Genomic DNA, 13,710 nt, shown 5'->3' with positions numbered 1-13,710 from the left:
GATTTAGTGCTGATAAACTACGAAAAGTTTTCGTAACAACAATAACAAATCAACAAGTAATGAAAGTGAGAGCCAGTGAGCATAATGATGTAGAAATACCTTATCAACAAAAAACAACAACAACAAGATCATCATATTCTCCACTTGTCTCCAGCGACAATAAAAGCGACTGCTGGCACGCAAACACATTTATACGCTAGACAACGAGCCGGACGAGCGCCACATGCGAACAAGTGTATAGCTATTCAGTCAGTACTCAGTGTTCGACAAGTGCGGAGCGCAAAAATACAAAGTTCATATTATCAGAAAATAGTACTCAATTATCGGCAGAAAAATGTCCAGAATTGTGAAGAAATTGGTCAGCACCGCCAACGCCGCCAAGCCGGTGGCACCGTACAAGTATGTTTTAGGGAGTTATTACTGCAATTATCAGCGCATTGGTGGCGACCAGCCAGCATTAAGAACATATTGACACTTGTCAAAATAAGCCATTAAAATTATTAATCTTATAAGCGAGCGTTGACCACCAGCGCGCCACCAAATGCACTTACGTATGTATGTGCACGAACATTAATTATTCTTTCTGCTTCCAATGCAGTCAAGCGGTCATTGCCGATCGTACTCTCTATGTATCCGGTTGCTTAGGCCTGGACAAAGATACGATGCAACTGGTGCCGGGCGGCATTACGCAACAAACGGAGGTGGCCTTGAAGAACTTGTTGGCTGTCTTGGAGGCCGCCGGCTCGAGTGTGGATAATGTGGTCAAGAACACGGTATTCATAAAGGATATGAATGATTTTGGCGCGTTCAATGACGTGTACAAAAAAGGTGTGTACTCACGAGTGTATATATAATTTTTATTCCATTTTCTTATCACCATTTTTAAGTAATCATTAATTGTCGCTTAATTGCCGAAAATCGAATAACAAATATACTTCAGCTTATCAGCTTGATCTATAGTTCAATAGTAACAGCATTTAGCGCAACTGTTTCGACTTGCTTATGAACACGTTTATTTATTTATGACAGCCGCTTTCATACGAGATTACAATGTGTGTCTCTGCTGTCTCAGTTTCTGCGCTCTCGGCGGCAAATGTCTCCACTAATTTTAACTCTCCACTCATTGTTTTTGTTTTTTTCAGTTTTCTGCAAAAACTTCCCCGCCCGCACCTGTGTACAAGTAGCTCGTCTGCCACTCGATGCTTTGGTCGAGATTGAGAGCATTGCTTTGATCGGTGATGTCGTTATTCAGTCTTAATTTTTAAATTCGTTACAAATTAAGTTTTAAATAAAAATTAACTCTGTTGTGCAACGAATTTAATAAACACAAAGTTTCTAGCATTTTTTGTCTATATTTCTGTTTCACCTTTTCAGATGTGGATCCAATTCAATGCTCCCATTTATGTTGACTTGCTGGTTAGTTGAACTTTTTATGATCTCTGTCGTGCTCTAAAACATGTAGCTTTGATAGTTCTCTATAAATTTCGTCGATTATTAGTTTATGTAATTACCTCTTCCGCCCTCCTTAATAGATAAAATTGAAATATCGGTGGTTATTTTGACTTAAGAGAAAAAATTGTTTTTTACACATACATACTATGTATATTAGAATATAGTGCTTCATATGGGTCATATGAAGGCTGAGAAATTATAAGCGCCAACCTACACGGATTCTCTCACATGTGTATATCTAAAATTAAATAAATATTTGTATATTACCGAATAAGGTGAAAAGCTGACCTAGTCATCGACTCGCAGTAGTAATCCTTCTATTAACAAATATTTACATAGTTATTGGCTGCTATTAGAGAGAATTGCCTTAACTGATTTGCTATCCGTTAATATTAGGAAACATGCCTAGCAAATTTTTAATGCAAAGACAGCACCTAGGTATGGTTAGTTGGTTGAAAAGGGAGGTGCGTGAGCATCAGACCGAAGGCGGCCGCACTTCCACACATCATTAGGCCCATTTCGCTCTCGACTAGTAATCAAATTAAGCCTTATCCATCAACTCAGTGGATTTGGTAAAAAAACCTGATTATTTTTCATCCCATATGTTCCGTCTCACACGGCTGAAGGCTTGATATTCGCAAGGATAATGTTTTAGCGTCTCTTCATTCTCCGCGAATACTCTGAATACTTGATCTCAAGCATAGGTGCTCTGTGATATAGGTAGGAGCTTTTAGGTCTGTTCACTATCAAAACTATTTCAAAGTAATTTTGTGGTATGCTCTGTGTTGTTAGTGTTCCTCCAGGGGTTTATTGCTTCAAACTATCCTTGCAGTAGCTGAACAGTCTGGGTAGCTTAGAGGAATTGTGTCTCCAAATGCTACCGAGTTAGCCAGCTCCATCTGCAATTTGATTTCCTTCTATTCCCCTATGAACGGATACCGGAGTAGGTATAAATAATAATAAAAATACCTTTTTACTAAATAAATATACCCATTTTTGACCATTTGCGGTTTTTTTCATATAAAACTGTATGAAATTTTAATTAAATATTCGTTTTCATAATGCCTCTGGGTTTATTTTTTGAGCTGTTATATAGTTCAGTGCTTACTAAATTGGATTCAGTGTGATTAAATCTATAAAATTTTTGACAGTTCTTTGACAGTGGCAGCGCTCATCTGTCTGAACAGCTGGTGTAGTGGGTTCGATTCGCCACTTTCTATGTTTGGCGAATCAAAGAAAGCTTATGTAGATTTATGTTACAGATTTAAATTTTAATTTGGCTGCCAAGCCTATCCTATGGATTTCTAACAACTCCTTGAAAAGATGAGAAATAAATGAGGAGGAAATAGAGAATTTGTCATCCTAAAACTTGTAGAGAATTCTTACGGCAAAAGTTATCAAAACCCTTTCATTTTTTTCTATTTCTCTTTCGTCTCTACAAGTATGTATATAAATAAAAGTACATATATTGGGTCGTCTAAAAAATCTTTTCGTATTTTGTCAGTAGATGTCGTTGCAGTCGTATATCTCCAGTGCTACCAATCACATTGTCTCATATCATATAGTGTTGGTAAGGTGAGATTTTAAGCATCATAAAACCAAAAAAAATTAATTTCCTGGAAGTTGAAAAAAAGTTACAGCTGTACAAAAATGAGTAAAAATAATGAAGAAATTCGCTGTATTTTGAAGTTTTAGTATAAAAAGGGAAGAATGCCACGCAAGCCACCCATAAAATTTGTGAAGTTTACTGAGACGATGGTGTATCAATTCGTGTATCAATTCATGTAAAAAAGGCTGGCTACAAACAGAAGAATGATGTTTGGGTCCCACATGAATTGTCTGTTAAAAATTGAATGGACCGAATTAACATTAGCAATTCTTTGCTGAAACGAAATGAAATCGAACCATTTCTGAAGCGAATGGTAACAGGAGACGAAAAATGGATAAAATACGACAATAATGTCCAAACATGGTCCAAGCGTGGTGAAGCTCAACAACTGGTCGCAAAGCCAGGGTTGACGCTTCCTACGGTTATGCTGAGTGTTTGGTGGGATTGGAAAGGAATCATCCACTATGAGCTACTGCAGCTTGCTCGAATGATTGGTTCTACATTTTACTATCAACAACTGATGAGACTGAAGCAAGCAATCGAAAAAAACGGCAAGAACTGACCAACAGAAAGAGCTTCGTCCTCCATCAGGACAACACTAACCTACACACATTTTTGGTGACTCGGCAAAAACTGGATAAGCTTGGCTGTGAAGTTTTGATGCATCCACCATATAGCCCTGACCTTGCACCGTCGGACTACCATTTGTTTCGGTCAATGCAGAACTCCCATAATGGAGTAAAGTTGGCTTCAAGAGAAGCCTGTGAAAATTACTTCTGGCAGTTTTTCGCTGAGAAACCAGAAAAGTTTTACAGTGATGGAATAATATCTCTAGCGGAAAAATGGCAAAAAGTGGTCGACCAAAATGGTACATATTTGGTTCTTTAAAGTTCATTATAAATATAAAAAAATAAGTTGAACTTTGATTAGGAATACGAAAAGACTTTTTTGACTACTCAATATATGTATGTATGTGTTTATTTCTAAATCAAAAAACTCCAAAGCAAATGCCTATAGCTTTCGGCATTGCCTACACTTGGCAAAATTTCGACTTTCACAGCCTGTCGCCGCCTGCGAAATTATGGCTTGACACATTAAACTGAAATGTTGAAAAATGCGAATGAAGCCAAAATATGCATTTTAATGTTGTAATTAACAAAACTGTTTACATGCGTACAATATACAATGTAATTAATTTAAATCGCCGCTTTAACTTGCAATTATGTTCCATAAATATGCGCCGAAACATGCGAAACACATTTGCCGAAAATTTCGAAAAGTTCGACACAGGAAGCTTAAACACGCATGTGTCGTGTTGTTGCGTGTGTTTCTCTGTTTATGGATGCCTTACAGCGCCCACACAGTGGGTGATCGGTAAAAAAAAGAATAAAAGCTTCAAAAAATGAAGAAAAACTGAAGATGTCCTAAAGGTAAGAGCGTGGCGAACACAATGAAGGTTGCACCTTCAGTGAAACTGATGCAACATGCTGTTACCGTTGTCGCTGCAGCACTTTCATTACGAAAATAAACACAAACACTTGCGTGTTTTGTACAAAAATAAAAAAAAAAAACGAAATATAAAAATTTCAATGATTTCGAGGACTGCTTACATTTTATTCAATAAAATTTTTGAAATTTTCTTTATTTTTTTGCAATTTTTTGGCGACTTCAGCGTGATATATGACACATTGCAAACGTTGACAATGATGATCTCTTCACCCACAACCAATTAATTTGATCATTACGTTGATATAGTGGACGGGCAAAAGGATATGACAATGCGCACAGTTGCCAGCCTAAGAGGAGCATGCATGTTGATGGCGAAGAATGAGAAATAACTTGGCCGACTTGTGAGCATTTAACTAGTATATATTCATATCGAATACACTTATTTATATGCATGTGTGTGCGTGTGTCTTCACATGCAATCTTTGGAGCATTGGGATAACCATTGCCGAGGCTGCGAGATATCCATGGAATTTTTATGATTATGTTGGCTGGTGAAAGTGCACATAATTTACAAGAATAACAACGGCACACATGTACGTGCGTGTGCGTGTGTGTGTGCGTGCGCCGCAAAACAACAAACTTGCAATATGCACAAATGAAATGTGAAGCCCTTGACGTGGCATACATATATACATACATACAGGCATTTGTACATAAATGCCATAAAACGTCTTATCATTGCGCATAAATTGGTGAATTGTATTTACTGACATTCGAGCGAGAATATTCGGCAAATTAATATTGAATTAAATTTTATCGGCGTTTACGATCCGCTTAAGTAACACATTCGCCTGCTGCATGCATGCCCACATACGCACATACCCACATTTGAACACATGTGCCAAGCTTCGTATTTTATGCTCGAAAGTACTGCCGAACACAGGCATGAACGTGTAATAAAATCCCAAACACAAGCATCGGCACTGCCCAGTAGCCTTAACGTTTTCCTGCTATCTCATCAACCGATCTCAAGCAGTGCGATTGCCGCACGAACAGTGTTTTGAGCGCCAGAAATTTGGTCGAAATTTTTTTTAATTTTCGAAAATTTTATAAATTTTGAAGTAGACTTATGTTAACTCCAAAAAATTTTAATAAGAATACATTTTTTAATATTTAGATGCTTTTATAAAATTGGAACTGGTCAATTATATGAGAGAGGTTTTTTGATAAGGATAAATAATAAGATCTTATTATGTATAAAAAAGCTAAATCAATCCAATATTTAAACTAGACAATTTAAATACTTGGAATTTGAGATCGTAATACGTCACGTCAGTGTGGTTTACCGGTGGTCTTTTAACTAGTAATCGTTTCCCAAAAATTTTAAAGTCTTATGTAGCAGATTTTCCTACGCAGCTTATAGCTACCAAAGGTTTTTGGTTTCACCTCTTTATATATTCCGAAACTCTTATTATCAAGCTACTTCATTATTAAACTCGTTTGGGTGCCCTTTCACAGCATAATCACTGGCAACTGCAAAGCCGAAAGCCGATGGAACCGAGTTCGCGTCTTGCATTTCAGCATCGGACCAATGAACCTCGAGTCGGCTTAATAGACGTTGATCAGTTTATGTGCGACTGCGAGATCCTTTTGATCTAGATAGAGATCACTTTACCGCAAGCGTAGTTCCTATTGTGCACTGTCCAATTGGTATACAGGTCAAAGTTTTGTGGGAGAGGATGATGTGGAAACATTCTGGCACTTTTTTCTCCATTGAACTCTTAACTATGGCGATGCAGAAGAAATAGCCGAAAATGACATTAGTCATCTGACTAATTTGTGAGAGGCTCAAAACGCTTTGTCAATCTGTAAGGGTCTTACATATTATCTAGTATATGTATATGAGCTTTTAGGTACCACAATGGACCGGAGTTCTAAGTTGTCCCAGTGAGACTCTGAACTTTCTTCAAGATGTTTAAAAGTGTATATGCTTTTTGATATAACCGCTTCATTTATTCCAAACCTTTTTTTTCTGTCTTGCCATTCTTGTCTTTGATTAATGATCAAGAAGATTTTGATGGGTTGATGGGGTTGGCAGGAAATAATTTACTATGAGCGGCTTCCCTACAACCAAGCTCTTTATTCGAATCTGTACTGTTAGCAATTGGACCGTCTGATGAAAGTATTCGCCCAGAAGCGCCAGCCAATAGGAAAGGAATTGTGTTCTGTGAAGACATCGGCAAGCCACACAGATCGATAGTGAACAGCCATAACCTCGAGGAACTTGTTAAGAAAGTTCTTATGTTCTTAGTGCGTATTACCTCTTCCTGTCTACGACGAATGATTTTACTGGTGAAAAATTCGCCTCAAGAGAAACTTGTTGAGCTTGAATGCGACGTTTTTGTTAACAGAGACGAGCATTTCTATGATAGTGTGCTACTTCGGACTGAGTAAGCAATTAAAAAGTAAAGTCCTCCCTCGACGAATAAAGACCAAACTGTACAAGTCACCCCCCGTCTTGCTATATGACGCAGAGGCATGAACGATGACAACATCTGATGAGTCGGCGTTACGAGTTTTCTAGAGACAGATTCTGTGCAAGATTTATGGTCTTTTACGCATTGTTAACAGCGAATACCGCAGTCGATGGAACGATGAGCTGTACAAAATATACGACGACATTGACATAGTTCAGTGAATTATGAGGATGCGCTGGCTAGGTCATGTCGTCCGAATGAATGAAAACGCTCCAGCTCTGAGAGTATTCGGCGCTGTACCCGCCGGGGAAAGCAGAGGAAGAACGCCATTCCGTTAGAAAGACCAGGTAGAGAAGGACCTAGCTACACTTGGGATCTCTAATTTGTGCCAAAGCAGTGAAAAGAGAGAACGACTGTCGCGCTATTGTAAACTCGGCTATAACCGCGTAAGCGGTGCCTATGACAATAAAGAAGAAGAAGTTACTATATTAGTACTTTTCTGTCTCCTCTGATATGTGCTCCTCCTAAAGCTTGGGAGTCCTAAAAAAGTAGATTATTGGCGAATCATTTTCTGTTTTTCAACTGTGAGAACCCACTGTGCCGCTTGACCCGGCTGCTACTCAGTCCTCGAACCCTTTGCGTGCACACATCCGCGAGTGTGTACACATGTTTGTGCAATTGTTTACTGTTGCACTGCCATTTTCGCTGCCTTTCATTGCTTTTGTAAGCGATCTTTGAGATTTCACTGTTTTCTCTTATTTTGCGGGCAATTTATTTATTTGCACGCAACTCTTTCGCGTATTAATTTACAATTCGCCAGCAACGGGCCGCCGCCGCTTGTCATAATTAAATTATTATTAATAATTTGTGGAGATTACGTGAAGGCTGCTCAGGTGCGCCCCACAATGCCGCGTTGTATGCGGTGGCAGCAAGTGTGCTGTGCACTTTTTAGGACCATAATAAATATATGTATGTATATGTGCATATGTGTGTATGTGGAGGTATGCAATGCGGCGTAAGTGCTTCGACATATCGATGTCCACAATCGGAGGCAGGGCCGACCACGCCAGCAATATGCATATTTAATGCTGACATATGACAGTGAAAAATTTTTAAACAATCACAAGTTAATCACTTTTTATTAATTTCACTTAATTGATTTTTTCAATCTGTGTGTGTGTGTGTGTTTTCAAAACCGAAAACAGCAAGCTGCTTGCAACATTGTCAGCATACATTGTAGCTGCAATAAATTGCGGAAATTGAATGCACTGCTTCTGTACGAGTGTGTTGTGAAAATACAACAACAACAACATTTACTGTCTACAACAACAATAAGCAGCGCCAAAATCAGCTTTGTTTCGCAAATCAACGAAAGCAAATAATGCCACAATCGACACTTGTGAGCACACACACACACACACACAAACATAAATATTGTATATATGTGTGTGTGTGTTTGTGGTTGCCACCACCAATATGGGGCAATGGTAAAATCGTGCAACTTGCAACTTGCAGGCCCAGCAAGCGCCTACTTGCCTCGCCGCTGTCCTCATGGCAGCGAGAGATTTCTGTTGAAAGCGCCTTGCATTGTATTGTAAGTGGCTCACCAGCAGCAGCAGCACGATTGGCGGCTACCGTTACACTATGATGCATGCTACGGCGCATCAGCGCGCGCAAATGTTCACAACAACTAGACAAGTAGTGAATAGTAACTAAGCCAGTGGTGGCATGGTGGTGGCGATGGCGGTGGCAGTTGCAAACACCGGCACCAACCAACAATCACTTTGCCGCTTAGCTAACGCTGCTGAGGTGATGATGATTTATGCAATGGCATCGTTGAAATTTAATATCAAAAACGTTTAACAGCTTCCTGTTGTTGCAGTGTGAACAGGAGCCGCCGCGGCGTTGGCAATGATGATGATGGCATCGCTACTGCCTGCCTGCCTACCTGCTTATTGATGTTGCTGCTGCTGCTGCTGCTATTGTTGTTCTTGCTGTTGCTCCAGCACAAAGTTGCGCCGTTGATTTCTCATTTCACCGCGCTGATTTTGAGTGGGAATATTGAAAAAGCGTGATGACGCGTAACGATTTGATAAATCTTTGTGCAACATACTAGTTTCTTACAAAGAAAAATGTTTGTTTGTATGTGTGCTTTATATACATACATTTATTTCTTTGTTTTTAATAGTAAGTCAGAGGCGCGCGACAGCGCATAATCCTGGGAAGGGATATTTCGCCTTCTCATTTTAGCTCGCCTTCAAACGAATATTCTTTGGCTACCCAGAAGATACTTGGCTTAAGACCGGAAATCCTTGAGCCATCTGTGAAAAAATCGTTTTTGGTCACTGCCAAGTGCATGAGTCTCAGAAATTTTCCTCACTTGTATGAACTTCCACTCATGACTCCATCAGCAAGACAATTGGGGTCTCCGGATGTTATGCTTGCACTGCCATTCAGCAAGTTGGAGAAGTGTTCCCTCTATAATTTCAGTATGCTCTTGCTCTAGGCATCAATCACTAAATCACCTCTGGAGGTTCTACAAGAGTATGAGGTCTTGAAACCTTCTGTTAGTCGTCGCATCTCTTCGCAGAATTTTCGAGCACTTTCTTGTCGGCCAGCTTGTCAAGCTCTTTGTACTCACGCATTTCGGCCTTCCTCTTTTTTGTCTGTAAATGTGTCTCGCTTCCCTCTTCAGCTCTCGGAAAGTATCGCATCACCCATGTGTTGTGGTCAGTCTGTTTTCTCTCCGCTGCCTTCACGGAACTCCTCATCGTACCAGCTGCTCTTTTGCATTTTCCGAAAATCAACGATTTTATTTGCAACTGTATATAAAGAGCTTGAAATGCCGTCCCACAGTTCCTTTATATCGAGTTACTGATAAGTGCTCTTAGATAGCAGGAGTGCAAGTCGTTGTGATTGCAGCTTCTCGACATCGAATCTTCCTTGTGTTTGTTGACGTGCTTATTTTGGCTGCATTAAGATAGTGGTCTGAGTCAACGTTAGGACCTCGGAGCGTACGCACGTCTAAAACACTGGATACGTGCGTTCCGTCTATCATAACATGTCCGAACTGGTTGGTGGCTTTTCAATCCGGAGACAGCCAGGTAGCTTGGTGAATTTTTCTATGCTGGAATCTAGTACTACACATAACTATCTGACCGGCGAAGTCGATCAGCCTCAACCCATTTGGGGAGGAGGCTGAATTGACCAACCGTTACAGAGATACCTTCTTTGCTCACTACTCGACGACGAAGTCTCTCTTGCACCACGAATCCCACACCGAATTTGCGCTCTTTTATATGGCCCCTGTAGTAAACGCCACAAGTACCTACTCGCCTCAGTCCTTTTCCCGTCTAACGCATTTTTTGGACGGCGGTGATGAAAGCTGGGCAGCGGCACCTTCCCAATTAAGGGACCGGACATTCCAGGTGCATGCCCTGAAATCGCAATCCTTAACAAAGGGAGTCTCTCATGTTAAGTTATTTTTGACAGTGGTCAGTAAGTGAACAGCTGGTATGAAATTTATCTATGTTCGATTCGCTACTATCGGCAACTAAGAAAATCAATTAAGTAGGCAGAAAGCAAACTTCAAAATTTAATTTTTGACAGCAAATACATGCTTTTATATTAAAAATGTATATTAATGTTAAAACTCGAACTATTGGTCGATGCGCCTGTCATTTTGTTTTCAAAACTTCAACTCTTTACACGAATTTAACGCCGCAAGAAATAACAAAAATTCCCATATCATTCACAAATCACTCCCAAAAATACCACAATACGTATAACACATTAATTAGCTATGAGCTGATATGTCAAACAATCAAAAGCGAAAAGAAAGTCATGCATGCTTTCGTTGCTTTTACAACTCACTCGTGATGAACGTCATGATTTCCATGCAATAACCGCGCTGCAGCACTTTTTTCTAAAATAAAGTCGGAAAAAATGTTGCTTACAATTAAGCCATATGCGCCTTAAAATGTTTCGAAATCTTTTACAAATCTACAAAGCTAGCCAAAATACTTGTGAGAGAACCCTGCCGGCTATGTTGCCGCCTTCCTAAGCAACGAGTCAAGCCACCAAGCAAACCAGCATACCGAACCCAAAACAACCTGCGGCGATTGCTACACCTGAAACGTTTGAGCTAATTAACGTGCAACACTGACAAGCAGCTCCCCACGTTTTCCTAATCCTTAAGCTTCTTTTATTTCTTCGACAACAAAAAAAAAATTCAGCGCAACATTGTTGTTGCCATTAATGTATAAAGACAAGCACAATCAAGCTTGACTTATAAATATGTTTAGCTGAGCTTGCATGTAGTTAGTGTTGTTGTATGAGGTGTAGAAGGAGAAAACGAGCAGCGTAAGTCATCGCTCGCATCAAGTGCAACCACGAAATTATACAAATCACTTCAAATAATTTTTCCTCCAACAAATGAAATGTAGAATTAGATTAAATCATTTAAACCGCAAATCACGATTTTAGATTCTCTCGTCTATTGTGTGTAAGTAATAGCAGAAACGAGCACAAAACAACTACGATAAGAAAGACATAAGTATAAAGCTTACAACAGATCCAACAACCTGTACGAATGGCTGAACTGTGCTCACCATCTGTCTCGCCAACTCGCAGACGGTGCTGCACATTACCCACGACAGCTGAGGCTGACGTCTTGATGGATTTGCTAGCGAGTTTTGGGCGTAATGGCTGCGAAATCACTGTGGTTTCGCCAGTTAGCAGACAAAAAATACGAATATGTAAGTTTTTATTTATAGATATAGATATGTGCTTCGTGGTTTGAAAGAGAGATATGTTATTTTTCGTAAGATATTTGAGTACTTAATATCGCAAATAAAAATATATTGTAATATGTAACAATTATTTTAAGAATCTCCGAATGGAGAGTAGTGAATCGAACAAACTAGACCAGTTGTTCGAACAGTTTGGCAAGACTTGTGAGGCAACCTTGCACTAAGTTATCTTCTGACTTCTTTCCGCTATTAATCACACTTTAGAAATCAAATCTTAGCTTTTTAAAATAAATGAATTGAAAACATAATTGCCATCATAAAAGACATGGATTTTGAATTACAAAATCGGGATGTTTAGTATTCGACTGGAATGTACGGAGTTCCAGTTAAAAACAATACATACATCTTGTGGGCCGCGGAGCTCTTCTCATCTTTCAAACAACTTATTCAAATTCCCAAAAGCTCTTAAAAAAGTTCTTGATATATCGAACCGGTAATCATTAGTCGAAGGCTGAATTAACATGCAATATGTATATCATTTATTTATATAGTTTATCTTATAAATTTACTTGGGATCCCAAACAATATCTTCAAAATGCACAAAATCACTATTTAAAACAATTAAGCCAGCGTTGCCAATCCAATACGTTTATTGGCCACATCGAATTCGGTATAAAAGCCACTCAAGAAAGAGTCTCCTAAAATCCAATAATCCGTGGTACTCTTTTGAACGTCGACCAGATTTGAAGGAAGTGCATAGATCGTGCCGCCAATCACAAATACCATATCCGGCAAAGATTGTGTGGAATTTGCGAAAACTTCCATGAAAAGCTTGTAAGCGCCATCAGGCATAAGTATTACACTGCTGCCAGTATCTACAACAGCTTCACAACCATCCTTGCATAGTAGACGTTCACCGAATTGCACAGTATCCATTTTGATTTGCCAACGATCCTTCTTCGTGAGTTGAACATAGTTCAAGTTGCCTTGGTAACGCGATGTGTCTGAGCCACCCAATATAAGCTCACCGCCTTGCGCAGAGGAGCCATTTGTTGCGAAATATAATGAGAATACTTCCTGTTCCACCAACTTTTGCGACCACATATTGTTGAACACTGGCGTAACACCGTCCACTGCGAGCGTTGGAAAGCCCATACCCAAGATACCGTCAAAACCCAGTTGAGTAAACGAGTCATCAACCTCAGTTACGATTTCGGCGAAAACTTGATTCTCCACAACTATACCAGCCACGCGTACAGTGTCCTGAGAGAGATAACCAATTACGCCGCCTTGACTATAGTCCATATAAAAGCCTGTACCGTTGGCAACGTAAGTGCTGGACGCGCTAGAATTGTATTTTTGTTGGCTAAGACACGTTTGACTGCAGGCGCTGCATTTGACCGAAGGCACCCACAAGTTGGAGGAGCCGGTATCGAAGGACACGAGGAAATCCTGTGGCGGTGTGCCGATCGTAATTTGTCCATAATATTGCTTATTGGCTTGATTGGTTAGTGTTTCATGGCCTACACTTGCATTGCTTGTGGTGGTGACTGCGTCCAGCGCATATTTGGCGCGCACGATTTCCGCCTCGGCCGCGGAGTTTGCGGGTGTTCTCTGGTAGTTGGGATTCCTATAGATCGGTATGCGCTGCAAATCAGCCGCGGCTAAAGTTGCACATAGCGCTAGTAGTAAAGAAGTCTTTAACATTTTAAGCTTTTGCTGCGGCGCAAGAAGAAGAAAAGAAAGAAAAGTTTTAAGTTTTTCTGTGTTAATTTTTGAATTCTGTCACCTTCAAGCCGTTACTCTTAACAATCGAAACAAAATATGCAGCACTTCTCAAGTTCACCGCTTTTATATACTTCTTGTTATCGATTTTTTTCTTATCATTTAAATATTTTCTGTATTTATAAACGAAAATGTCACAACTTTTATAATGGATGAGGCTCCCATGGTTGTTGATTATAGCTAGCAA

The 13,710-nt window shown here is 39.7% G+C and overlaps 2 protein-coding genes across 2 annotated transcripts; one reads left to right on the top strand and one right to left on the bottom strand.

Moving 5' to 3' along the window:
- Positions 1 to 206: 206 nt before the first annotated feature.
- On the top strand, positions 207 to 1,341 carry LOC126754118 (rutC family protein UK114). The gene is made up of 3 exons (XM_050466029.1): positions 207 to 399; positions 599 to 828; positions 1,143 to 1,341. The coding sequence occupies exons 1-3, from the start codon at positions 335 to 337 to the stop codon at positions 1,256 to 1,258; spliced, it is 411 nt and encodes a 136-aa protein (XP_050321986.1). The 5' UTR covers positions 207 to 334; the 3' UTR covers positions 1,259 to 1,341.
- Positions 1,342 to 12,322: 10,981 nt separating this feature from the next.
- On the bottom strand, positions 12,323 to 13,445 carry LOC126754109 (lysosomal aspartic protease-like). The gene has a single exon (XM_050466017.1). It carries the CDS (start codon positions 13,443 to 13,445, stop codon positions 12,360 to 12,362), a length of 1,086 nt encoding a protein of 361 aa, XP_050321974.1. The 3' UTR covers positions 12,323 to 12,359.
- Between the last annotated feature and the right edge of the window lie 265 nt (positions 13,446 to 13,710).

This window comes from Bactrocera neohumeralis, chromosome 3, assembly GCF_024586455.1.
Source record: "Bactrocera neohumeralis isolate Rockhampton chromosome 3, APGP_CSIRO_Bneo_wtdbg2-racon-allhic-juicebox.fasta_v2, whole genome shotgun sequence".
Lineage (NCBI taxonomy): Eukaryota > Metazoa > Arthropoda > Insecta > Diptera > Tephritidae > Bactrocera > Bactrocera neohumeralis.
This window is presented reverse-complemented; position numbering and strand designations above follow the sequence as displayed.

Bases quoted from the DNA above. Each gene is read 5' to 3' on its own strand.
- LOC126754109 (XM_050466017.1), bottom strand. From the start codon at position 13,445: ATGTTAAAGACTTCTTTACTACTAGCGCTATGTGCAACTTTAGCCGCG.
- LOC126754118 (XM_050466029.1), top strand. From the start codon at position 335: ATGTCCAGAATTGTGAAGAAATTGGTCAGCACCGCCAACGCCGCCAAG. The intron at 400-598 runs GTATGTTTTAGG...CTTCCAATGCAG, and splicing joins AAGCCGGTGGCACCGTACAA to TCAAGCGGTCATTGCCGATC. The intron at 829-1,142 runs GTGTGTACTCAC...TGTTTTTTTCAG, and splicing joins CAATGACGTGTACAAAAAAG to TTTTCTGCAAAAACTTCCCC.